This window comes from Python bivittatus, unplaced genomic scaffold (genome assembly GCF_059951505.1).
Source record: "Python bivittatus isolate LINGU-HERP-01145 unplaced genomic scaffold, Pbiv_v1 ctg000070_np1212, whole genome shotgun sequence".
NCBI lineage: Eukaryota > Metazoa > Chordata > Lepidosauria > Squamata > Pythonidae > Python > Python bivittatus.
Window position 1 is genome coordinate 39,758,424 of NW_028277034.1, and position 27,415 is coordinate 39,785,838.

At 38.9% G+C, this 27,415-nt stretch overlaps 2 protein-coding genes across 4 annotated transcripts in view; one reads left to right on the forward strand and one right to left on the reverse strand.

Moving 5' to 3' along the window:
• Positions 1 to 8,987, forward strand: part of LOC103051584 (sodium/hydrogen exchanger 9B2-like) — a 22,784-nt gene extending 13,797 nt beyond the window's left edge. Inside the window, exons 8-12 of the mRNA XM_088133018.1 lie at positions 96 to 202; positions 1,930 to 2,079; positions 3,863 to 3,971; positions 4,752 to 4,888; positions 8,769 to 8,987. Coding sequence (XP_087989144.1) covers positions 96 to 202; positions 1,930 to 2,079; positions 3,863 to 3,971; positions 4,752 to 4,888; positions 8,769 to 8,987 — 722 coding nt within the window. The remainder of the gene's footprint in view (positions 1 to 95; positions 203 to 1,929; positions 2,080 to 3,862; positions 3,972 to 4,751; positions 4,889 to 8,768) is intronic.
• Positions 8,955 to 27,415, reverse strand: CISD2 (CDGSH iron sulfur domain 2). 3 transcript variants are annotated; one of them, XR_015794616.1, is made up of 5 exons: positions 27,181 to 27,415; positions 16,530 to 16,586; positions 15,701 to 15,915; positions 14,207 to 14,351; positions 8,955 to 9,087 (listed from the first exon to the last, which is right to left on the reverse strand). XR_015794616.1 is itself a non-coding variant. In XM_025167676.2 (4 exons), exons 1-4 carry the CDS (start codon positions 27,281 to 27,283, stop codon positions 14,262 to 14,264), a joined length of 465 nt encoding a protein of 154 aa, XP_025023444.1. In that variant the 5' UTR covers positions 27,284 to 27,415; the 3' UTR covers positions 10,257 to 14,261. The 3 variants fall into 3 exon arrangements, 2 of the variants coding, with proteins under 2 accessions (XP_025023444.1, XP_007429864.1); XM_025167676.2 differs by lacking the exon at positions 8,955 to 9,087 and having other exon boundaries at positions 10,257 to 14,351; XM_007429802.4 differs by lacking the exons at positions 8,955 to 9,087; positions 16,530 to 16,586 and having other exon boundaries at positions 10,257 to 14,351; positions 27,181 to 27,410.

Sequence of the window (27,415 nt, forward strand, 5' to 3'; positions counted from 1 at the left end):
TTTTTGTAGAAATCGGGTAATTATATTTCCGAATTACTGAAAAAGAAAGTACATTAAAATACCTGCTTGACTCTTTCCCCATTGCTTTTGCTTAGGTTCCAGTCTTCGTAGTATCTTTCGTGGTCTGGTGGAAGTGGTTATCGGTACAGGCGCTGGATGCCTTTTGGGATTTTTTGTTTGGTACTTTCCCAGCAAGGATCAGGTAAAAAAAAATACTGTTGGAAAATTAGATGGAATCCCGCTATTGTTTCCAAAAAGTGTTGTAATCCCATTTATACAAAGGCAGAACTGGTGAAAACTAGACTAAAAAGTGATCATTCCATCAAGGGTGGGAAAGTAGGTTTAGCACCTAGATAATTTCCATTTTGCCAGCTAGAGCTAGGATATTACAGATGGGACATTATCCTTGGTAGGGCAAAGCAACACTAAGTCTCTGCAAAGAGGCTAGCTTCCACTTATTCACTATATTCTATAAAACTGGAGATAAGTATCAGAGGGAAAGAAAAACAAGAAGAATAAAGAAGGAACAAGAAAGGCCTACAAGAGGTCCAGACGATCGCTCTCCGTTCACCCACTCTGCAGTGGACACATCCTGAAACCTAGGACCTTATTCAGGTAGGTAAGTAGTCCTTCAACTGGCTGATTGTATTGATTTATTTGGACTTCTGTGTGTGTGATTGTTGCCTTCACTTGTTTTCCCTATGCTTACATTTTTCTAATAAACTCCTCTTTATAGATATGGTGCAAATTGTTTTTTTTTTTTAAGGGAATTTCTCATTAAAACATTCCCCACGTGCAAGACTGCAGAGTTACATAGCTATCCCTTGAGGTTCAGGGTTGGCCCAAGCTTTGTTAAATTTTGTATTACTGGGCATTGGCTGGAGCAAATTTCTTTCTTTTTTTCCTAGATCTGGGCTGAAGTGTACGAGGGCTAAGAACTTCCCAGCTGGACAGACTAAGGGACTCAGGAGGTTTAGCCTGACTAATGGCAGCCTGTCATTATTATCATTTACTAGGGAACGTTGGAAGTAGGGGTCCACCAGGGAGGTTTAATTATCCAGCTTCTTGATTTGTAGACATGGACTTATGTCTCATGAAGTAAGAATGATTGAAAATTTATAAAGTGGAAATTATCTGTGTCCTAGAGCAAGGTTTCTCAATCTTGACAACTTTAAGATGGGTAGACTTCAGCTCCCAGAATTCCCCAGCCAGCATGCTGGGAGTTGAAGTCTACCCATCTTAAAGTTGTCAAGGTTGAGAAACACTGTCCTATAGTACACTATCCATATGTACTTCTACAAATGAAGCAAGACAATGGCAAAATAAAGAAGTCCAGAAGCATTGGTCACTTCAGCAGCCAATAATATGATCTAGAGGTTGTAAATTTATACACTGCCCAAAAGATACAGAGCCACTGTAATTTCTAGATTTTTTTTTTTAATCATTGGTGGTAAGGCCCCATGAAAACATAACTTTTTCTGTTCCCTGAGATTCTTTTAAGTGCAATATCATATTGTCATCATTTAAAGACATGTTAAAGAGAGAGCTCTGGTTGCTTGCAGTGCAGTAGCTGCAGAAGTAGTATATTTGAACTGCCTGGGTTTTCAGTTCTTCACAAACGAATAGTAATACATTATTACTGAAAAGTTGGGTTTCCGGTCAGCAAGAAGTGAAAATTAGGGTTATCTCCTTCTCAGTTTTCTAGGGGAAGAATATACTATTTTTCATATTAGCTCTCAGACTTGATAGAGAAAGCTGATATTACTTCATAACCCCACTGGGGAGGGTGGGGTCCTATTTCAGTATACATTCCTGTAGATTTACACTTTACCTGACCACCAGGAGGCAGTGTACAACACGTTTTGTCCTTTTGCACTCTAGTGATAACAGTGAATTATAAACCTTTTCCATTTCCCTCTCTTCTTTCAGACATCCATTGTACGGAAAAGAGCCTTCTTTATAGTTGGCTGGTCTGCATTTTCTATTTTGAGCAGCAAATATTCTGGCTTTCCAGGATCTGGAGGACTCTGTGTCATTGTTTTGGCATTTATGGCTGGGACTGCATGGTCTGATGACAAGGTGAGGATTCTGTTAACACACATCAAAGCACTGACTCCGATTCTAAAAACTAGACTGGACGCCAGTAGTATTGCTTTATAACACAACTGGTCACTCTTAGTTTGGGACAAATGTAGGCAGTATGGTGTCCATGTGTATCAGGGTGGGGGTGGGTAGAGGTGTATTTATTCAAATTCTTTCAGTTAAAAAAGAAATTGAATGGAAACTGATACTTCCCTAGCAGTATGCCAGCCTCTTACTGTATTTCTAGGAATTCCTTTGGGGCTCATGTGGGAGCAATAGGTATACTGAGGAAATAACAGTGGTAGGTTCCAGTGCTTTGTATGGAAAGGTGGTGGAAAAAAGATACAGGTAGCTTGAAAACAGAAAGCATCCTGGAAGTTATGATGAGTAGTAGAGAGCAAACGTACAGTGATTGATCATGCCCTCTGTGGAAACTGTTTTGTGAGAGCACATATTTATTTAAAAAGTTACTTAACTTCCAAATGTGTGTATAAACTCCAAAAGTTGGGGTTAAAGCAAAGTTGCCTTCTTCTGCTTTAAAGCATGAATATTTGATCTTCCCTCTGTCCCAAGTCTTGCTATGCTGCCTCACCATGGTGGTGAGGAGCGCTTATGAGACATAAGCAAAGTACTCTGGGTGTAGACTCTTCCAGTAGGGTCATCCAAGGCATGAGTATTTTCCCATTTTGCTCAGCTAAGGCAAGCAGGCAACTGTATGGACAGCAGCAATATAGGAAGGTGCTAGAGGTGGGTGATCATCTCAGTGACAATGGCAACATTTCATACTGTGCAAGAGAATGGAATGGCATTTTTTACCAAGAAAACCACAAAATAGAATGAATGTTGATATGGCATTGGAGATGTGCTCCTGAGGTGTTACTGAGCATTTAGTGTATTGCTGAGGAAAACACATGCCTCGAAGGCAACCAATCAATTTTTATTTTTTATTTATTTATTTGGTCCAAATACATACCGTCAGCCCATTACGCATACACATATACATTTTCTCCACTCTCCAACTTATTTAATCTTCAACAACTTCAGCATTTTCGATTTGCTGATAATGAGTGGCAGGTCAGATAACAGTCATAGACTGCATTTTTTTTTCCTAATTACATATTGTGTTCTTATGGTCTATAGCAAAGTTGGGTATTCGTTTTGATGCCAGAAGAACCTTTACTTTTCCCCTTTGAAGCAGCAGTAAATGAAGTGGTGATACTGTAACTTCAATAGCCTTTCTTCCAATTAATTAGCTTTTCTTCCCATTACTTCCCCCTCCCCTTATGTGAACAGTTGAAAACATTTGCTGTAATAAGGCAAGGAAGTTTTTTTCATAGGAGTGAGGTTCTGCATGTACCATATTGAACTGGAGGGATGCCTGCTTGATGTGGGTGGAGCCATTATTTGTGAACAAGATTAAAACTGGAGAATTCCAAATTGAAAAGCTGAAATGTATTTAATTAAAAACAGATAAATAGCCAGATAAAGGCAATCTGTTTCAGACATGAGGTTTAACAGCTCAGCTGGCCTTTGAGATATTGGAATAATTTTTTTCTAGTGGTGTATTTTCTACATTCTGTGTTAATTACCATAATGGGTTCTTCAAGTCTGTGAAAGATGGTGATGTTTCTTCATAATTAAAGGCAGAACCCAATTTCTAGCATTAGAACAAGGATTTGCTTGGACAAATTAATTTTAAGATGTCTTATGCCACACTTCTGCAACACAGGTACCATCAACACTTACTGGTGTAAAACTTTTTCTGGCTTATGTCTTGCAGAAAGCAGTGGAAGAAATTGTTACTTTTGCATGGCAAGTGTTCCAACCATTTCTGTTTGGTTTAATTGGAGCTGAAATCTCCATTAGTTCTCTTGGATCTGAAACTGTTGGTAAGTTTGCTTACAAGAGCTGAAATGTTCCGCCTGCTTCTTTGGAGAAGAACCAGAATCTTAGCCAGAATCAGTTGCATTCATAAAACACACTAGGTGATGAGCCATGATTTTAAATCACATGATGCTTTACAGCAATATGTAAACCAGCAGTTGAGTGCCTCTTCCAAACAAGCTTATATTTCTCTATGCAGCAAACTTACAATTTTTTAAAAATGTTGCCAGCCATACAACTAAAAGTTATGAAGTTTACGAATGGTCCTGCACCCAGATGAATAACCAGTCACCATCTATTATGAATGTTTTAATTGAGGCAACTGAACATGCAGTATCCCAAGATTGATGTTTATATCGATATTATAGTTCAAGTAGTTCTCAGTATATGAGGTGGTTTTCCAAGAGAGGTATAAGAAAATGATTGGAAAACTATAACTTAGTATTATTATACCAGAGTCTTATTTTTGCAGTATTATAAAAGCAAGAAACTTTGTTTGCAGAAGAGATCTATATCTTTCAACAAGATTCTTCTCCCATTCCCCTATAAAGATGATGTTCAGTAATCACTGCCTTTGGGGAAGATCTATATGTTTGATCCTAGTCAGTTGGGGGTCATAGCTACAAATTAAGTACCTCATTTTAAAAAAAACCATGAATTTTTGATGATGGCTTAGAACAAATAACAGAGATACAGCCACGGCTAATTGATTTCACAAAATGCACTGCCTCCATCTGAAAAACACAGCTATCTTTTTATTGTTCAAGATTGTCATTGTACTACAGGGCATTGTTTGGCCACTATATTTTTGGCTTTAATGGCTCGAGTTACGGCTACATTTTGCTTGATGACTGCCTCTGGCTTTGAGTTCAAGGAAAAAGTATTTATTGCACTGGCATGGATCCCCAAAGCAACTGTCCAGGTAGAGTATTTTTGTACAACAGACCTGAACCTTATATAAACAAGGGAGTTGCACCAATGAAGACATTTAAATGTATTTAACACCAAATAGGGGGTGGGGTGGGGTGGGGTGGGGAGAAAATGTGAGAATAGCTCTCTTGGTTTTGAAATTAAAGTCAGAAAAGATAATTATGCTCCTCCAAATGTTGCTCAAGTAAAACATCAACTATCTCCCACCACTGGCTATGCCAGCTACAAACCTGTGGGGGGTTATAGTTCAGTAAGAGCTGGAAGGCCATCTGTTGCCCACCCCTGATCTTGAGCAAAACAGTGGTAGTTCTTATCTCGGACTGAAAGTGACAGCGTTTCCCTGCCTGGGATGTTCTGGCAGCACTGGGATATACAGTGCATTCGGAAACTATCCAGATCCCTTCACCTTTTTCAATTTTGTTATGTTGCAGCCTGATACTTCAAATGCATTTTTTTTCTCATTAATCTACACTCAGTACTCCATAATGACAAAGTGAAAACAGAATTTTAGCAATGTTTGCAAATGTATGAAAAAGAAAAAACTGAAATATCACATTGGCATAAGTATTCAGACCTTTTGCAACAACACTTGAAATTTAGCTCAGGTGTCTCCCATTTCTCTTGATAGTTGCTGAGCTGTTTCTACACCTTGACTGGAGTCCACCTGTGGTAAATTAAATTGATTGGACATGATTTGGAAAGGCATACCCCTCTCTATAGAAGGCCTCACAGCTGACAATGCATATTGTATCAGAGCAAAAGCCATGAGGTCAAAGGAACTGCCTGCAGAGCTCAGAGACAGGATTATTGCAAGGCACAGATCTGGGGAAGGCTACAAAAAAATTTCTGTTGCACTGAAGGTTCCCAAGAGCACAGTGGCCTCCATAATTCTCAAATGGAAGCAGTTTGGCACAACCAGGACTCTTCCAAGAGCTGGTCACCTGGCCAAACTGAGGAATCAGGGGAGAAAAGCCTTAGTAAGAGAGGTGACCAAGAACCCGATGGTCACTCTGACTGAGCTCCAGAGATCCTGTGTGGAGATGGGACAAAGTTCCAGAAGGACAACCATCACTGCAGCCCTCCACCGATCTGGGCTTTATGGCAGAGTGGCTAGACGGAAGCCTCTCCTCAGTGCAAAACACATGAAAGCCCGCTTGGAGTTTGCAAAGGAGCACCTGAAGGACTCTCAGACTGTGAGGAACAAGATTCTCTGGTCTGATGAAACCAAGATTGAACTGTTTGGCCTCAGTTCTAAACATTATGTCTGGAGGAACCAGGCACTGCTCATCACCTGCCCAGTACCATCCCAACAGTGAAGCATGGTGGTGGCAGCATCATGCCACGGGGGTGTTTTTCAGCAGCACGGACTGGGAGAGTGCTCACGGTTGAGGGAAAGCTGAATGGAGCAAAGTACAGAGATATCCTCAATGAAAACCTGTTCCACAGTGCTCAGGACCTCAGACTGGGCTGAAGGTTCACCTTCCAACATGACAACGATCCTAAGCAAACAGCCAAGACAACACAGGAATGACTTACGGACAACTCTGTGAATGTCCTAGAGTGGCCCAGCCAGAGCCCTGACTGGAACCCTATAGAACATCTCTGGAGAGACCTGAAAATAGCTGTCCACCGATGGTCCCCATCCAACCTGATTGAGCTTGAGAGGATTTGCAAAGAAGAATGGCAGAAAATCCTCCAATCCAGGTGTGCAAAGCTTATCACATCATACTGAAAAAGACTAGAGGCTGTAATTGCTGCCAAAGGTACTTCAACAAAGTACTGAGTAAAGGGTCTGAATACTTAAGTACATGTGATATTTCAGTTGTTTTTTCTAAATAAATTTACAGACATTTCTAAAATTCTGTTTTCACTTTGTCATTATGGGGTACTAGGTGTAGATTAATGAGAAAAAAATGAATTGGAACGATTGTAGTATGAGGCTGCGACATAACAAAATTGAAAAAAGTGAAGGGGGTCTGAATACTTTCCAAATGCACTGTATGTATGTTATGAATGGTGTAGGTGTGGAAAGAGAATGGTCCATAGAGAATGGGTTAGTATGTGTCAGCCTACTGTCTTCTGGCATGTATTTTCTGTCTGGCCACAATACATTCCCCAGTCCTGCTTTGGGATGTAAACCTTTGAAATATCTGTTCCAGTACAGAGGTCTTTCTTTTGAATTCCTCCTGAATCAGGTAAGGCAGGCTAGCATCTAGGAGGCCTTTTTGATTATGGCACGGACATTCTCGGGAAACTTCACATAGACTGTTTGCTACACGTTTTAGTCCAGTTATAACAGCTGCTACTTCTAATTTATCTGTGCTTACTATTAACCACTGTTAATTGTTTATTATTTTAGGCTGTTTTATGGCATTTTATGTTTTTTTCATGCAAAGATGGGAAATATCTGGGGGAGATGGGCGGCATATAAATTTAATAATAAATAAAAATAAATTAATTAATGATAGTCATAGTCATGCAATTTGTCTATCATTTTTATGTGTTTATCAATGCAATTAAGGAAATAAATTTAAATATCAAAATATATTTCTACAGTTTTGCTTAAAAAGGAAATTCATAATTTATATATTTAAAAATCCAATTTCAAGGAAATTAATTTATCATGCATTACTGATGGGAAGAAAGTGACATATCCTTTGAACTGGAAAGCAATAAGAGAGAAAGAACTACACCCTTCAGTCCTAGGTATAGACAAGAACATATAAAAATACTCATGGTTATGAGATAAATGGCTAAAGCTCTTTTCACTGGTGTGACAGATAACAGTATTATCACACTTTTTACTAAAAATTGAAGTTGTATACCCATTTATTTGGAATAAGTACCACTGAACTTGGTAAGATTTATTTCTGAGTAGACATAAAACCCAAGAAGCCCCAAAGCCCCTGTAGCCAATCAAATTCTTTTTGGAGACCCCCAGGTAGGTTTGAACATCCCCAAAAGATATTCAGGTAATGCCAGTTCTGATCTTTGAGGTTCTATATAGGCATCATGAGGTTAGCAAATAGTTTTTTGTTTGATTGCAAAAAAGCAATATAGTATGCCTTTAAGGATATATCATTATGCCTGTATGATAAACACATTAAATGATCACCCTTATTTTTTTAAGTAAAGACATGTACAGTATAGCTCTTTCAATTTTATAACCGAGGCAACCAGAAATACAATACTTCTGAGGAATAACTACACTGGTCTGAAACATAACATGTATAAGAATATTCCTTTGTGTTGATCCCAAGCATCAGAATACTTATTTTGGGGTGTTGGCCATCTAAAATTATGCCACCCTCCATGTTTCCAAGCACTCTTGATGAGTAGAGAATGCTCTCCTAAGCAACCTTTCCAGTCTGGATGCCCTCCAAATGTGTGTTCAATTCCTAAACCTCTCAGAAATAGCCATGCTGCCTGAAATTATGGAAGTCAAAACACACACAAAGGGATGCTCCAATTGTGAAAGGCTATGCTAGAACAATATAGAGGATGAATGACAAGCAATGAGAAACCACCTGTGAATAGCCTTAACTGACCAAATGTGATTTATGGCAAGTTTCTCCATGTAGGAGAACTTTAGGGGATGTAACTGGCTGCAGATGGAAGGGGGGAAAAAAGGTTCTTTCATAAACTTAAGACGCAGTTGAGGACCCTGCTTTACTAATGGTGCTGATCCATCTTGTCTTGGTTTTGGTTAGCACAGTAGGTGAACTCAAAACATTGTGGTTTCTGTTTATGGTATAACATGACGTGTGAATCCTCACAACTGTGCTTTACTCAATCAACCATGGCTATATAACCATGATTTAGTGTGATATATGAAACCAGATCAGTGATTTTTTTTTTAAATTTGTCTGCAGGCTGCAATTGGTTCTGTTGCCTTAGATACAGCACGGCTTACTAAAAATGAAAAGCTAGAAAAATATGGCCTGTATATCTTGACAATAGCTTTCCTAGCAATCTTAATCACAGCTCCAGCCGGAGCTTTGTTAATTGGCCTGGCCGGGCCCAGACTTCTCCGCAAGACTACCAAAGGTAGTGAAGATAGCCCAGAAAAAGAAAATTGTTCACCAGTATAGAAAATCATCACTGAATGATGTGTCACCCGCTTGGCAATCCAGGAAGCCCCACAGCGATATGCAGAAATCTGAAAAGCTGTGGAATGCTTTGGAGGTCTTCCTAAAACAGAAACCAAGGGAGAAAAAGGATACTGTTACCTAAAATCAGCATTCAAGAGTCTCTTCAGCTTGATATAGGGAGATTTTGGAGGAAAACAACCACAGTTAAAACGGAAAATTTAGCCATTCCAGTGATACGGTCATAGTTTAGTCTGACGGGAATAGCACAGAAGAGGATAAATTCAGAATAGCTCTTTGAAGAACTTGAGAGCCTTGGAGCAGATATATCCAAAATCATCAGAAGTTTAAAAAAACAAATACACATCAAGAGTGAGATCATGGGATATGGAACAGAGGGCACAAAACCTCCACTCAACTGCTTTTCAGGAGGCAGACAATCAGCATAGACAACGGGTATATTCAGACTTCTGAATGCTCCTGTGCGAGCTTAGGAGACTGATACTTTTCTCTTTTTCCACCACAAGAAGAAAAATACCCCTCCCCCAAAAATACTGTAATGGTAATTAAATTTGGATTTTGCATATAGGATTGTTTAGCTTCTGTTTCCATATACTGAATATTAATCTCACTGTTCTGCTTTGCAAAATCACATGATTCTGCCATTTACCTACATATATTATAAAAATGTAAGCATAGAAAGTAGCTGTTTGAAAACCCAGTGAGATGAACTGGATCAGGGAAGAACTATGGTGCTGTTTCAGTTTCTTATGATTTTAAATATGCAGAGAATAATGGCTAGGATGCCAGGAAATAATTCCTTCGTGAGATGGACAATGGTGACTATACAAGAATCATGCATTTTTTCACTCTGTAAAACAAAGGCATAATTGAAACTTGAGTTTAATTAAACTCTAGATTTCAAAAACTAGACCTTGCCAAAGCATGAGTCAAGAGCTAGACGTGATCCTTATAATTTTGTTTCTCTTATCCACAATTGCAGCTTTGTGTTATTTCAGAGTTTGCAGGTCTTTATGAGCACCAGCCTTTAGAAAAATTATCCATGTCCCAGAGCACTGTATGATTAAGAGAAAGGAAATGTGCCGGCAACTTAAAGTTATGTAGATTTTATTTTCAAAATTAGCGATGACTATGCTACCAAACAAAATTTATCAACACTTTCATCAGTACTCCCACCCTTTAAAAGATTTATTGTAATGCTTTGTTATGTTGTTGCTATCCGCTTTGTGAAAAAACTCATAATATGGAAAGTTGAATAAACTATTTTTTATTTTCTTAGCTTGCGTGCTGCCCATTCCTGAAGGCACTAGGCAGTTAACAACATCTAAAATAATGGCTACAGAAAAACTGAAATACAGATAAAATTGTTTTTTTTCTTTAAAGATACAAACCAAAGAAATACAAGTGCCACGTGTTTGCAATCTCAGCTACAAATTACAACCCACAATCCTCCTGTGAGAGACAAAACAGGTCTTCAAAGTTTTCCTAAAGACCATGTGAGATGAGGCTCATTGAATTTCTGCTCAGAGGGAATTCCAGAGAGTGGAAATAGCTCTGAAAATGTCCACGTCTGAGATCCTGTCATGTGACAATCCTGGAGGGACAGGACTTGGTGGGAGTTGACCCTATTTGATCTGCTTGGATGGCTGATGAATACAGAAGACAGTTCCTCAGATAACTAGGTCCAAAGCCATGTAGGGCTTTAAGGGGGACAACCAGCACTTTGAACAGCACCTAGAAGCCAACTGGCAAACAACGCAGCTGCTCAAAGAGTAGGGTCATCCATCACTGGACTTGCCCCAGTCTGAATTTTCTTCAAGGACAGATCCATGTAAAATGTGTTATAGTAATCTAAATGGGAGATAATTAGGGCATAAGTGACTCTGAACAGGACTCCCACTCCAGGAAAGGTTACAATTTGTCCATAAGGTACAACTTTGCAAAAGCCCTCCTAGCGATCACTGCCACCTGCTCTTCAGCAGGAATGGTGAGTCTAGAAGAACTCCCAAATTAACCTCAAATGTACAAGAGCCTCCTGGCCCATGCCACTATCCAAAACATTTTGAAGGAAAACTAAAAATACAGCTATTAAGGGGAGAATCCCCATTTCACAGCATTGATCACCTGCTCCCCCTGCCCCCAAAATAGTTGCTACCGTTTTTAACAAAGACCTGGTATAGATTTATTTAAAAGTGTTGGTTGTTTAGAAAGAGAAACAATCTGTTCTGTTCTTTTCCGGAATGATACTGTTGATTTTCCTTCATTTTGGATTTGACAACTTAGACTTTATTGTACAGATTTAACTCTGATGTTTGAGTTTTTAAAAAAACAATGGAAGTATAACAGTGCATCAAATTAAACATTCAATATTTGAAGTGTAAGTATCAATGAAATCAGAGTAGTGCATGATGCTTTGTTTCCATGATCAAACCTGTATTTTATATAATGAAAATATACTTTGCTATCTCAGCATTTCTGGCCAGTATCTACAGGTAGTCCTCGCTTAACGACTGCTTGTTTAATGACAGTTCAAAGTTACGATGGCCTCGGAAAAAGTGCTGTACGACCTGTACTCAAACTTACAACCGTCGCAAACCATCACACCACCACCCCTGCAGCCACTTGATTGCAATTTGTGACTTTTTACAACACTCATTAAGCGAATCACCATGGTTGTTAAGTGAATCACATGGTCATTAAGTAAATCACATCATTAAGCAAATTCTGGCAAAAGATGGGAAGCTGGATTCACTTAACGACCACATGATTTGCTTAACGACCATGGTGATTCGCTTAACCACCATCATAAAATGGTCGTAAAATTGGGTCTGGTCACATGGTGAATTGCTTAATTTTCCGGTCCCTATTGTGGTTATTAAGCAAGGACTACCTGTATGGAATCTCCTGATGGATGAAAAAGAGTCAACTTTAAAATTGTAGGCTTGGATCTTAAATTTGCTTTCCCAAACAAAATAAGTAATATTCTCAGCATTGGGCTTTCCTGTGGTGTATTTTACAGCCTCCCAGAACTCTTGAAACTTTGTTCTGGTGGCTTGAGAAAAGCTTGCAGATAGCATTGAATATGACATGGGGGATGGAGATAGGTGGCGGCATTTGTTGAAATTATTCCCTCCTTCATAGGAAAGGAAAAGTAACTTGTGACCCTTTTTGGTGAGGCAGCTTCGCATTAGTCCACAACACAGTTCTGTGTCATTATGCATCAGCTGAAAACTGCCTGATTCTCTGATATGTTGGAGGAAAAATCATAGCAGGTAACTAAGCTCACTGACTTAACTATCCAGATTTTTTACTCACACAGATGTATGAGTTAGACCAGTGTTTTTCAACCTTGGCAACTTTAAGATGTGTGGACTGGCTGGAGAATTCTGGGAGTTGAAGTCCATATAACACCGAGTTAGATCATTATGTACTGTAACATTTCTATAAGCAGAGAGTTTGAAAAATGTTGAATCTCATTCTCACCCAACTCCAGAAGATCAATTGCATCTCTAACTTGAACCTAGTCAAATGTGAACTATTGCACAGGGTTGCATGAAAAATGGTTAACATAAATCCTGTGATTCTAATGTTAAGAGCACAAGTTGCAGATATTTTGTATAATCCATTTGTTTAACTCATTTGCCATTTTTTTTGACTAAATTTCTTCCAGTTCATAGTTCATACTGTTGTGCAGTATCATATACTTCAAGAAAGATCCTTGGTCTCCGTGACCAGAAACATAGAAAATGCAAAAACTGCTTCTTAAAAAACAAAATGATCATAATGAGGAATACACAACTGTGATTTTTTTTTAAACCATAAATACATATTTTTCTTCTAGAAAGAAACTGATAGTAAGCATACCGTATCTGTACATTTCTAGCAACAGTTCTTCCATGGTAAGTATGCAGACAAGGGATTTACAGAAATAATGGAAATTCTTGAGACACCAGATACAGAATGCAAGTTTACAAACAAGCCCTTCACCAGGTAGTAAACCAACAAAGTAAACTGCTTTAGTAGAAAACTGGATTCTGTTCATGGAGAAATTCCTGGGATTCAGGAGCATGGAGAAAAGGAATCCACTTTTACTTTGTCCAAGAATATTCTGATTGCAGCCCATTTCTTCAATGAAACAAATAGTTGGCACACACCTTAATCTAGAGGCAATTATTGTTGCTTTACTGATTTGTCTGATTCCTTTGGAGCAACCGGTATTTTCCAGTGCATACAGCTTGATACTATATGGAACATAAGCCATGACTCTCTAATGTTACTCTTGCACATGGGAATCTGAACCTAACCATGCGCAAGACTGGAAAGACTGGTAGATGGGATATACAGGCCAAGCAGGATTGGAAAATATGGGAAAAATCATTAGACTATGGCATAAACAGGCCTACATGAAGTTCAGAATACCATACTGTTCATGTGCTATGAACTAATTTGTTTGGTGGGGGCAGCAGGTTTAGTAGCAAATAAGTCAATTACTGCATTTCGTTCAATATCGTCACTACTCACTGAATCATGAATTGTGTAAATAAAATATGCAGTTCTTGGATTGAACTGTTCTATATTTCACAACATCAATACATAATACTGTATGATAATTTCTGAATCACAGACAAGCCAATTATGTACATTCTGTATCACTGCTGAGAAGCAGAAGACACTGCTACTAATTTGTAGATCTCTTTAATCATTCTCAAAGACGGGTATCTGACGTTCTGTATAAAAGTGATCCCTGCACACACTCAATGTTCAGACTGAAGTACTGGCTCATATACAAATTCCTAAACCCATTTAAGACCAAAATCATGACTGCCTTTGACAGCCTCCCCAAATTAGGTCCCAGTTTGGGGCCAGTCTGGCAGTACAGCTGGATTAAAAGCTGTTTAAATCTGTAGTGTAGATACACCTGTAGTTAGAATAGAGATTATCTATCTATCTATCTATCTATCTATCTATCTATCTATCTATCTATCTATCTATCTATCTATCTATCTATATTTTTTGTTACAATTACTGCAATTCTGGGAAGAATAATTCTGCTATGACTGCAAAGCATACTTATTATAGTAACTTTTTATTATATAAAACATATACAACACGTTACCAAATGTCTAGCAGTCTATAAATCTAAGTAATCTAAAATATACCAAAACTTAACCCTGTGATACTAGACTGAAAGCTCTACATACATGTAGAGTTGTATATAGGTAGACTTCCCTTCAGCACAGCATGGTTAGGAGTTTGTTAGACTTCTTTTTTCCTGAGTATTAAAGGGCCCACATTATCTCCTGTTGACTCATTGTGTTTGTTGTGAGAACCATCACAGACAGGGAACTGAAACAAAAACAAGAAACAAACAAAAAGTAGGAGACATGGAATGTTACTGGTTTTAGGACTGTACTTAGGATTAAAGAAAACATTACTCTCAAAAGCATGAATAAACAGAACGGAACACAATACATATCCAGAATGGATTGGTTGGCTAGCTTAGCTTGGGTAATAGGACAGAACAGGACCAAGGCTGAGAGATATCCAAAATTTAAACTGAAATACAAATGACACCCTTGATGCTTTAAAATATGGACTGTGTTTGCTCCATCCCCAATACTAAGAACCACTGACCAAGATGAGCATGTAAGGTGTATTCTTTAAAACTATGGCTTAAAGGGGAGTGGGGGTAGGCAGTGTTCAGAAATGAAAAGCTGCAAAAGATATTCTGTCCAGAATCTACTCCTATTTAACCACAATAATTGGCTGGGCTTGCACATGTTAAGATATAAAGTGTGGTTTAGAAATCATAAAGGGCTTGGTTTAAAATATGGTACATAAATAAAGCACATTAGTTTATTTTGAGAATTCAGTTGGTACTGGCTGCTCTTTGCTTATATTCTCACCTTCCTCTTTAGTTCCACTCCTGTGGTGGCAATACAATTATATTAAATGTCGTATATAGTATGTACATAATTCTGCTCAGTGTAATCCACATGCTAAAAGAACTGAGTCATAGATGCCCAATTTGAACACATGTCAAATCATAATTAACAAAACCAAAATATTATTTGGCTCTATATCCAAATTAAACTATGGTTTGTGATCAGATGGCATACTAAGAAGTCATGATTTATAACAGATTTGCGAAACATTTGTCCTAACCATGTAATGGCATGCTACTCCTATCTGGAGTAAAATGGATCACATCTATACTATAGTTGTTGTTCTTCTCCAGCAGATTCACACTTGCAGTTCAACATGTCAGAAGCTAAATGAAAGTAAGGAGTTTTAAATCATCTGAGTTATAAATCATGGTTAACACAAGTGGATTTGCCAAGCTACCATGCCTACTCTAGATCTCCATGCAATTTATGTGTTCACAAAAGCACATATAAAGTTCTCTGGCATCATCTTTCCCAATGATACTGGAGGACTAGAACAAAAATATTTTTTCCAGCTGCAGAATAGATTTAAAAATGCAGATATTTACTAGTATGCATGAACACTAGTTCTGGCAAAAGTAAAAAAAAAAAAAAGCTATTAATTCTTCACTAGTGGATAAACAGTCTGCAAAAACACTCTACCCCCAAGTGTACAATCATGACTTTTAAAAGAAGCAAACCAGACTTTATCATAAAAGACAAGGACCACTGTAAACAAAAAGGGAACAGCAAATCAATAAAATAACTCACTGTTTTGGAGCGCCAGCATCTGCAGTACACTGCCTTAGTGTGACACAGATCCTCAATGTTGATTTCATTTACTACTTTGGGATTCTCCTTCTGGATCTTGAGATTAATCAAGCTGTCCTTCTGCTGTTTCTTCTTAGGAAGGAATGGGCGAATAGCAAGATATCCAAGCAGAGCGAGGACACCCAGGAAAGGCAATAACCGTAGCCATTCTGAAACTAAGCACAATGCACAAGCATATTATAGAACAGCATTCTGCATCAACTTATTTCAACCTCACCCTTCATTACCAAGTGGTTTTGTCCTAAGGACAGATTACAAAACCCGTGCAGCAACTACTAAAAGTACTTCCCAGTCTCACATCAGCCCTCTAACACGCATATAATTTGCAGTACCAAGTGCAAAACAATGACAGCCAGTAGAAAACAAGGCGGCTGTAATGACAGGAAACTGTCCTGTTGGGGCCAATCTATGGAATATTTGTAAAGTGGATTTATTATTTTGTTAAGTCATCCACTTACTAGACTTCTCTTGTTAGATGGGTTCACAGAACAGAACAGGGTAGGCTAAATGTATTGGGGAATTTGGGGTTGAGTATCTTATGGCAAATACATCCATTGTCCTAGCATGTTGGGTGAACCAGACTATCCTGTTAAACCACACAATTTTACTGATTGAAATTGAAATAATGGATGACATATATTTCCAGTAAATTAAATGGCAATAAATTTAAAAGAATACAATGGCAAGTCTGGTTATATTTTTTCCTATGGAAAAATTATTTTGATTTAAATTCTTTTTCTCTATATTTGTTCAAGGCAAAAACTCAAACCTTGAGATTTTCCTTGGAAGAAGTGACGATTGATCAGTAACACTGTTCCATGAATTTCTAAAAATCAATAGAGATTTATTTTATTATATTTATCTTAATAGATTTATGTGGCTGCCTATCTTACAAATGTGATCCTGGGCAGCTAGAATATGGATGGCTCTCTAATAGAAGAGATTGCCATGTTGTTCAGAATGATTAATTCTTGCAGACAATTTGGTTTTTCTAAGAATAATTATATAAAGAAAATATAATTTTGATTTATATCTTGCCCTTCTTCAAGGGGGCAAATTTTGTGTTCCAAACCATTTCCCATTCAGGAACCCTCTGTTGTAAATACTACAAAGCATCAAGAACATACAGATGCTTTGATGATTCACACTGTATGTATTTCTCCCTTCTTAGTTAAATAATCTAATGCTAGACAAAGAAGGTACTATGTTACAAAAATTCCTTTTATCTTGGCAGAGACTTTATTGTTGTTTCAGCCCTAAACTGAAGGATATAGCTTTTACCTTGGAGTGATGGAATCACTGGCCATTCTAATGGTTCTGTGCAAAGAAGCAACCTTTCAAAATAAAAGTGAAAGAACAATGGACTCTTCATTATTTCAGAAGTGAAATAAGAAGATACTTTCAAGATCACATGCATAATATGGAGGCAATGTAGGAAAAAATATTGTTTAAATGCCAAATAGTTATTCCAAACTAGTCTTATTTATTTAAATGGCCACCCATTTTAAATAACTCTGACTAAAAAATGATGATGATGATGATGATTATATTTTTCCTGATATATTTTCAACTCAAGATGGGGAATATACTCGATACTCCTGCCTCCTATTTTCCCCACAACAACCTTGTGAGGTGGGTTGGGCTAAGAGAGTGACTGGCCCAAAGTCACCCAGCCAACTTTCATTCCTAAGGGAGGTCTAGAACTCAGTCTCCTGGTTTATGGGCCAGCACCTTAACCACTACACAAAACTGGCTCTCAGTTACAACATACATGCAAAATTAGCCCCATCTCTTAATCCATCACTCAAACATAAAGATTCTTGGGAATGCATTAGCCAAAGATATTTTGCTGCCATTCTAAATTCATAATAAAATGGAGGAGTGAAATATACATAAATACAGGCAAGTTCACATGCAAATGTATGCAAAATATGTATTAGTTTCTGCTATTCTTGAAGTTCTCATGTTGCATCTTATGCAGGTGTCAGGGCACAAAAGACTACTCACTTTTGTCCTGCCCATGAGGCAAAGCAGAGCAATTTCGTATTTATCTATTCTGATGTAACTTTAATCATGTTCAATAGAGCTTACCCTCAGTTAAGTGGATGTAGAACTGTGGTATAAATGAATTTTTGATTAGATTCATACATCCTGGGCCTAATCATAATGCAACATTTGTTTTTGCCTAGCATGTTGTGCAAACTCCATATTGTGGGTTTCTCATTAAATCATAAATAATCAAAGCTTAGTTCAACGTGCAAACCAGGCCATCTAGATAATCAGTTGTGTTCTTAGTTTCTTAAGAAAACACAGGCACCAATGGAGCAAGTTTTATGTTTTCCCTAAAAGGTATCACTACAGGTAGTCCTCACTAACCGACTGCCTCATTCAGCAACCGTTCAAAATTACGACAGTGCTGAAAAAATCTTTGCCACCAATGCCTACATTTACAACCTTTGCAGCATCCCTTGGTCATGGGATCACCATTAGTCAGTATGCATAGTTTTTCTTTTTTTCCACCGTTACTGAGGAAAAAGATTGGAGAGGAAGGGATTACAAGAGAGTAAGCAGGCATACAACGGGGAATACACCAGGCTGTTTGCATAGCGTGTTTACAGCTGCCAGTGCCAGCACATTGCTTTCGACGTGTATTCCCCACTGTGTGCCTGCTTACTCTTTTGTAATCCCTTCCCCTCAAATGAATGTAAATACAAACATTTAATTCCCTTCTTGTTAATTATCCCAGTGCCAGGAAGAGCATTCCAAAGGGCAGGGAGTGGTTAGGAGGCAAACAAAACTGAAGGTGAGAAACTGACCAGTCTTGTCAGTTTTGAGCTGTAAAGCAGCTGTGATCACATGATTTCCCACTTACCAACCACTTCGCTTAGCGATAGAGTTGCTAGTTCCAATTGTGGTCACTAAATGAGGACTACCTGTACTTCTATTACAGTATTTTGAATGGAGACAGATATTTCCCTCTGCCAGTCAGTCACATATCCTCTGCAGGGAACAGAAGCAAACTGCAGTGATACCAATTTAATCAAGTATACCAGTATAAAAAGCAGAGTCATTTGGGGATGATATGGTATATTTCAGTAGAATTTTTTGGAACAGAAACAGGAAGCGAGAGCAGGAAGACATAACTAGAGCACAATGCAATGCCAAATTATCTAAAAATTCTTTGCTGCTTTTTCATCTTCCATCCAAATAAAGTGGAAATCACTTTTTGCATCTTCTGCTAAAGCACATTATTAATAAACAAGGAATAAATAAGGGAAATATAAAAACAGATAATCAAAATTGGTTTATCATAAAAAGACACTCTATATATGGCTGAAGAAGACGCAATGTATCCTCCCAAGTTGCATTTTGTTTCTTCTTTCCTTTGGTCCATATAGCACATTAGATTAGGCTAAAAAGGGACCAAATAGTTTGTGATTCAGCATATTTTTTGTGTTTTATTACTTTAATATGCAAAAAAAAGGTTCATACAACATATCAGATTAAGCTAAAATGGGACTGACTGGTTTGAGGTACAGCATGTTGTAGGAACTCAGTCACTGACTTACCATTAGCATCTTGCGTTAGCCAGGCCATTATGTTAATTCATTATATTGTTCGTTAGTTTTATACAGCATGTTGTGTGAATCCAGTCTTAAGCATGCTTATCTATATACTACTAAAACTCTTGTGTCTGTACCCATCAACTGCGTGAAACGGTGCATCATAGGGCAACAATCTTTTTAACCAAGGTACCTCAAATGGGCTAACTTACAGAATGCATCCCAAATCCAGAACCCATTACTCCCATGAATTGAAATTTGGGAAATCTGTGGCTGCTTCAGCATTGCTGCACCACTGCAGACAGCTCAGGTCACTATGGGCATATCCTCGACCTCTTTCCCGCCTCCCTCTGTCCCCTGTGCCCAATCGGCTGGTGGCAAGGCCCGACGGTGAGTGGCAATTGGCTGCTTTGTAAATGAGGCTGAAATCTGAAATCTCTTAACAGTGGTTGGTGTTGAGGGAAGGATGAGGGAGAGATCTGGATGCCTGCTGGCGAGGTAGGGTTGGTTGGGGGCACCAGTGGTTAATGGGTGAGCCCTCTTTCTCGAGGCCCTTGGGAACACACCAGAATGGGGAGTGGGGGTACAGCTTTCCTCCTGGTCCACGGCCCCCTTTGTTCCACCTCCCTCCAGCAAAGTGGCAGGCAGTTCCACAGGTCAGCTGAGAAGGCGGCGGCTTAACCAGGGATTTCCTAAGGGTCGTGACAGGAAGACAAATGGCGCAAGCCTATATTATATGTAGAAAGGGAGGGAGGAAGGGAGGGAGGGAAATTTCTGATGCTCCCTGCCAGCTTCCCACAAACAAAGTCAATGGGACTCTCACTGCTTTTTTGCCCTTGGTCATTCTGTTTCTCTGTTTAGGCAAGGAAATATCTCTGAAACGATGACCCAACAGGTCATGGGTTGTCTAGTTAAGAATAAATTACTAAGTTCACACATTATGCTAATTGTTGAATAAGCCAGTGAGTGTTCATACAGAATGCTACACCATAAAACATGGCTTACAAATCTTAGGGACCAAGTTCAGACAACAAACTATGCCATAATATAATTCTGATTTAGTACTGGGTATGAACCCAATAACTGCTTACTCCACAACCCAATGGTTAAGCAAACCATGACCCTGTATGTTTGTTTATTGTACTTTTATTTATTATTGTCCCAATAATTTTCTTGTAATATGTGAACCAAGTCTTGGTTCTCCCAGGCAGAAATTTCTCAGCATTCCCATAAAGCAATGGTGCCTTTTATTCTATCTTTTCTTTCTTGGTTGATTTTTGAGAGGCTTATTAAATAAAACAAACAGTGGTGGGAAAATACAAGCAGAAGATCATGTTGATTGGCCCCACTGCTTAAAAAATCAAAGCCTTCTCTGAGAGCACCACAATGTGCTATAGATCATTAATTAGGAAGTACTTAGAGAAGGACAGATTTTATCATTCACAAAATTCCATTCTCATTTGAAGCTACTTTCTGTAGAAACATACCTGGTATCTTACCTAATTTGCACATGAAAAGAACCCTGCTGCCCCTCCAGAGGCTTTTAATAGAAGGAAATATTAAATCCATGAGATGAAATCAACTGCATTTAATTATTTAAATGTACATTAAATCAAATTTAGATTTTGTCCTGGTTCCATCCATTTTGTTCTGTCCCTGCCTTTTTGGAATATATTCCAGGTATGTCTGTCCAAAAGCTAAACACAGCCATGGACAGAAATAAACATGCACACCTCTGTTCTAGATGAACAGATGGGATGGCAGCTAGACCCAGAACAGAGCTAGAGGTTGTTTTTTTTTCTTTTATTTGAGAAACAGCACTGTGAGATAATATGCAGGGACTATTCTAGGAAAGGAAAGTAGAACAGAAAATCATTTTGAGCCAGGGTGCATGTCACATTTCTATTGGACACATTTGTTGTTGTTGTTCAGTCGTTAAGTTGTGTCCGACTCTTTGTGACCCCATGAACCATATTGCACCAGGCCTTCCTGTCCTTCACTGCCTCCCTCAGTTTGCTCAGTTTCATGCTCATTGCTTCAGTGATGCTATCTAACCATCTCATCCTCTGCCGTCCTCTTCTCCTTTTGCCTTCAATCTTTCCCAGCATCAGGGTCTTTTCTAAAGAGTCCTCTCTTCGCATTAGGTGACCAAAGTATCTGAGCTTGAGCTTCATTATCAATCCTTCCAATGAGCAGTCAGGGTTGATTTCCTTTAAGATTGACTGGTTTACCTCCTAGCAGTCCAGGGGACTCTTAAGAGTCTTCTCCAGCACCACAGTTCAAAGGCATCAATTCTTCGGTGCTCAGCCTTCTTTGGACACATATTCACCACCAAAAAATAGTTCTGCTGGAGGAAATACTCTCCTTTGATGATTATACGTCATATTATAGGGCAAAGTACCATAAATACATTCCATAAATGTAAGCCTACTTTTTGTACCATTGTACTAATATTAGTAGGCTACTAATTATCTACACTTACTGAAGGTAGTGTAGATACTGAAGGCAGTGTAGAAGAGACCAGATTATTAAAATGTCTTTACACCAGAACAATAAATTCCAACTCAGAAGGATCAGAACACACAGCTTGAAGGAAAATTTAGCTGACTGTCCTTAAGTGCAGAAACATAAGCCAATTTTATGAAACCACATTTAATATGAACAAAGCTGTCACTCTGGAGTGAGAGTGCAGGCACTGATCCAGTTGCCTCTAGAATGGGTAGATCTTCCCCTGGCACTGCTGGGGCTGAGTGTATTAGAATTTTACAGGGAAATCCTCTATACGTGGTACCCCTTCTCACTGTGTCTTTTAACTTTTCTACTGCTACCCAAAAATCTGTTATGCAAAATAACTGCACAATGGCTTTTGAGTAATATCCCTCCATCTGGAAGCACCATTTTACCTCGTGACCAGTTAAGACTTTACTAGGCGAACATAAGGAAACACTGTATTCTGGGGGCAGCGCCTCAGCCAGGGATGGGCTTCTCTGTCTACTGTAACTGTGCCAACAGCAGACATCTAGCCTGGTGCAAGGGTTAGCAGCACAGTTGAATGGAACAGGAAGAGGCGAATAAGGCAATAAAATTATGGATTTGAAGATGACCTTCCCTGTGAAATTGCTACATAAAAGTCCTCTGTTCTTCACAAGCTGACAGCCTGTCGAGAAAGAGTCAAGAAAGGCAGGCTGAACAAGATTCCTTTTCTCTCAAGGCCTTTTATCCTCTACCCCATACCAGCCTTCAAGCTGTCTTATCACCTCTGATTTTTAACCCTGTTAGCCAGTTAGAGTCTACAGAGCCACTACACTCATTTGAGCTGAAGCTTATTTATCTCTCCAAACTTCTGAATTTATTAGGCAGCTCAGCACAGAAACAGTTCGTAGCTGGAAGGGAGGTTTTTAAAAAAATGAAATAAAAAACAGAGATAATAGATATGCCGTGTTGATTTAGAAAAATAGCTCTAGGTAGACTTTCAAAATAAGTTTAATAAGCTGACTGAATTTACTCACTTTCTGAGTTTGCACAATCAAACCAACTGGGTTCACACAATAAGCAAAATTATCTTCTCCCAAATTAACCAAGGTTAAAACTAACCAAGCTTATTATGCTATGCAAATACAGCTACTAGATCTTTAACCAACCTAGTTTGGCATGTTGTGGGTATCCAATCTCTGGAGGGCAGTTTTAAAACCGGGGGGGGGGGGGAATTAACAAGCCATTTGGTAGGCACATTTACACAGAAGTATTCTTGTCTTGTGCAGTGTCAGGAAAATTTATCATGCTCAGGGATGGGAGAGGAGATGTGATCCTTCCTCTGTTAACACAAGAAAGAGAACAAGTGTTTCGTTTACTTTCCCAAGAATAAGTTCACATACCTTTCCTCCCCAGTTACTGTTATATAGGCTTTGATTGATCTCTTGGCTCCAACATAGATACTTCATCTGCATACTATGCCTGGGGGAGGCTCCAAGGTAGAAGTCCCTTCCAATCTACCATCAGGCATGCACATACACATTTCCCATTATTTGATGGTTTATTCTGCTGAGCCAATTAAAATGTGACAACCTCTCTAAGATAAATACTTTAATGCTCTAGCAAGGGAATTTATAGCCTCTTGGCTTTCACCCACATTGCTTCCCGCACCTCTGTGAGACATTGTACATTCCACGTTTGCGACACGCACCGTTTTATAACTTTCAAGAGTGCATACATCCAAGAGTCTGTTGGAATCGGGCAGCATCCAAAGTGAATACAATTAAGTAAGTAAATAACAAAAACAAATGCAAGCAACCACTGCATTTTCCCCAAAAAGTTGCCATGAAAGAAAATATTGACAAGTGACATGGCTAATAGATCAATTTGCTGGAAGACAGTCTAAAATATTAAAATGTATTTAATTAAATGAATTAAAAGATAAATTACAATTTCTACACAGCACTTTGCTTTCAAACTCACAAACAACTCCTGTAATTTTCATTCCATGATACCCTATTAAACTGCAACCACTGCATTATATAAGCGATGTTTATATAATATGCTTAAGTAGGTCAGGGCTACATTTGCAAATCATATTAACCTTGGCTAGATTTTGGTGACATAGTGTGCTATATGATGCTGGGCCATTTGGTTAGTTTATGGTTCTCTGCATTGTGAAAACCCAAAAATTGAATTAATTCAGTAACCAGGTTATATATGTTGTACAAACAGTCTCACATGGATGCACCACATGGTCCTCTTATGTTCAGCTCCATTACCATCATCTATCTGAAGATCTCCTGGGCCTTGCCTTTTTTCCCTGCAGCCCCTTATTCAACCAACTGCATCTCAAATCCCTCCTCAGAACCAACCTGTTGCAGCACCTGCCTCTGGAGTGAGGTTCCCCTGAGATCTGGTTGACTTTTACCTGCTTGTGTTTTGCAGGGCCTTGAGGACCTGGCTCTTTGCCCAGGCATTTTGCCTAAGGTGGATGAAGCCCCTTCTGTGTAGCATGCATCTGTTTTCATTGTCGTCCTGTTTTCCCATCTTTTGACTCCCTTATTTTTCCTGTTATATAGTTTTGTTATTTTTTTCTGGTTTTATACTTCGTGAACTGCCCATAGTCACTAGGAGTTGGGTAGTGTAAAAATTCAATATTATAAATAAATACCTTAAACATGAAGCCTTTGGCATGGCCTAATTTCCATACCCAACTATAATGATGCTAATTAATAATAACGATCATACATCAGGCTAAGCAACAGCTTACATAAGTAATTACTGTCATATTTATAACCCACCTTTCCCATGGGAGCTCAAGCCCAAATGTGGGATACAAAAATCCAATCAGTAGGTGGCATCAAACAGCCGTTATTCAGATTTCTACCTCCCACGTATGGTACTTCTAACTCCATGTGGTTTACATGGGTTTATCTCACCTATCATTCTGCGAGAAGATTGGGCAGAGAGAGTGTGACTTATCAGAGTCATTCAATGAGCTCCGTAGTTGAGTAGGAACTTGAGGTTGGGTCTCCTCAGTCCAAGTCCAACATCTTGACCATTAGATTATATTGACTAGTAAATCACAATTGGCCAGGTTCATGCAACATGCTAACCCCAAAGCTAATAAACTATATTTGTTTACTATGTTGAATAAATCCTGTCAACATGTAATTAAAGTAATTAAATATTGGTTTTCACCTACTGACCTAAGCCACTGCGGTTTCTTTCCAAATCATAGTTAAAAAATCATGATTCAAATTACATGAAGCCACAAACATACAAACTGTAATATAAATTGCCACGGTGCATGAATCCATATCTGAGTGATATCATGTTGGATTAGAGGATCAACAACTAGTTGAAAGCAACTAAAAAGACAACATAATTGTTGTGTGTTGTTGTGTTGTGTGAACCTAGCTATTATTTCCCTTGTCTCTTTAGTTGCTTCCCCTGTTTCAAATTTCAAACTTCATGGATATTGACTTACTTTCTTTGAAGAACAATGTACAGTATATTCATGGTACCAAAAAATAGGTATAATAATCATATCACTCTTTGCAGTGATAGATGAATTAGTAATATGAGAAACAGAAACACCATTCAGGACAGAAACATGAATGGAAAAAGATCATAAGGGCACAGTTACCCATTCATATAACCACACCATTGTAGGAATGAAAGAGTGGCTAATATAGAAAAGAATAACTCGTCTCCACTAAAGAATGTTGGCTATACTTCCCTAGAAAATCTATTGTGTAATGTTATCAATAATTACTGCTTATTTACATTATTACTCCACTACATAGAGATCCCTGAGTGGCTTTAATAAACCATCAAAACAATTTAGATACACACATAAAACTGTAACATCAAAACCAACCTAAACACAAAATATGTAATTCCATAATCTTAGTTCCTGAAATATGATTTGACTATTAACCTTACATTGCTTATAAGTACACAGTGAAAGGAAAGAGGACAAAATCCAAACAAATTTCTTTTCTTTAATTGAAAATCCTAACTATTACGACTGAAAGAAAAAATGAATGGGTGAAATTCCTATACTGTTTCTCTTTTACATATGATATAAAGGATTCCTCAAGTAGAAACTCCTGGCGATTTCACAAAGGGTTTTGACAATAGCATGGAACTGGTTTGCATTTGTCTTCTTTCAGAATATGTTTCAATTTTCTATTCTACCTACAGCCCTAGTATTACCTGGTGATCTCCCTACTTAGCTTTTTAAAAAAATCATTAAAATAATTTAATTCATTGGGTTTTACCGTCGCCCAACTTCAAAAAGACACTGGATGGCTTACAATATTTAAAATGCATAATTTAAGATACATACCAAACTGCATCAATAACTTTCAAAAAAATCGACCCAGATGCTGTCACATTATCTATAGTGGCATTTAAATGTGCCTAAAATTACACTGTAAAACAAAGAGATGCTTTGGAATTTGAAACTAAGGAAGAAAACAACTCTTTAGAAAAAGAACTATTTTAGGGGGTGATTTTTACAGCCCACAGATACGAACCACAATGATAAAACAAGCATCACAACATTATGATGCAAACCTTGGCCTTTTGTATTTGCATTCTGATGTTGGATGCAAGTAAGTAAGTCATGAATTTCTATCATAACCTTGCAAAGCACGTTTTGACAACCTCTCCCTGCCCGCCTCATGCATGGAGGCCTAACGGCCAACCTGGCAGCACTCAGATATGGATTCATACACCATGGTAAATCATACTGTATTAGTTTGTGGCTTTGGGGTTTTAAAAAATAAAGAAGGTTTAAACAAACCATGGGGCTGTAAACTGTGCTAACCCAAGTTACATTTTATCTGCTGGCATACCAATTAGCTTTGTATTTTTCCATCCCAGAAACAATATCCTACATGCTTTGTAAGCCAGCATATGAAGCCATAGTTTATCATGGCTTGCTCTAAACTTAGCAGCTGCAGAAAGGAGGAACCTAGATACTGTGTGCCCTTCTCGGAGGGAGCAGCACGAAGCGGAAAACTGGGAACTGTAGTCCTGCACATCTACAGAGTACGTTCGGAGGCTGCTAGAGTCGGTCCCGCTGAATCCAACGAAGCTCACTTCCGAAGTGACTTACACATGCATCCGTTCTTAAGCGAAGCGGAAGGCAAACGCCGGGTTTACAAGAAATTAGGTCATTCCATTATCGCCCCAACACAGGAGAAGCGAAGCTTGTCCAAAGTGGCGCGCCTCGCCTCTCAGGACCTCCGGCGGCTGAAGACGAGGGGAAAGGAACGCAACCGCTGCGGGCGCGCGCGCCCCGCCGTACCCAGAGCCTTCTGCACCCGCCGCGCCTTCCTTCCTCCTCCCCAAACAACCCTGCCCCCTAACCTGTGAGCCTCAGGAAGCCGCCGACGCTCTCCGGCAGCGGCAGGCGCTTGAGGTAGGCAGGCAGCTGCACTTTAATTATGCGGGCCAAGCTGTCCAGCACCATGGCGCCGGGCACTGCTTCGGCAGGGCGGGACGAGACGGGACGTCGCTCGGTTAACTCCGGCTGGCGCGGTGAACTTTCATGCCAGGGTCGGACTTTGCCCTTCTTCCCTCGCACAGAAGCACTGTCTCTCCC

Excerpts from the sequence above, each read along its gene's own strand:
- CISD2 (XM_025167676.2), bottom strand. The coding sequence starts at position 27,283 with ATGGTGCTGGACAGCTTGGCCCGCATAATTAAAGTGCAGCTGCCTGCC. Across the intron at positions 15,916-16,529 it reads CTTCCAAGGAAAATCTCAAG|TTTCAGAATGGCTACGGTTA; the intron begins GTTTGAGTTTTT and ends CATTGTGCTTAG. Across the intron at positions 14,352-15,700 it reads GATGCTGGCGCTCCAAAACA|TTCCCTGTCTGTGATGGTTC; the intron begins GTGAGTTATTTT and ends TTTTTGTTTCAG.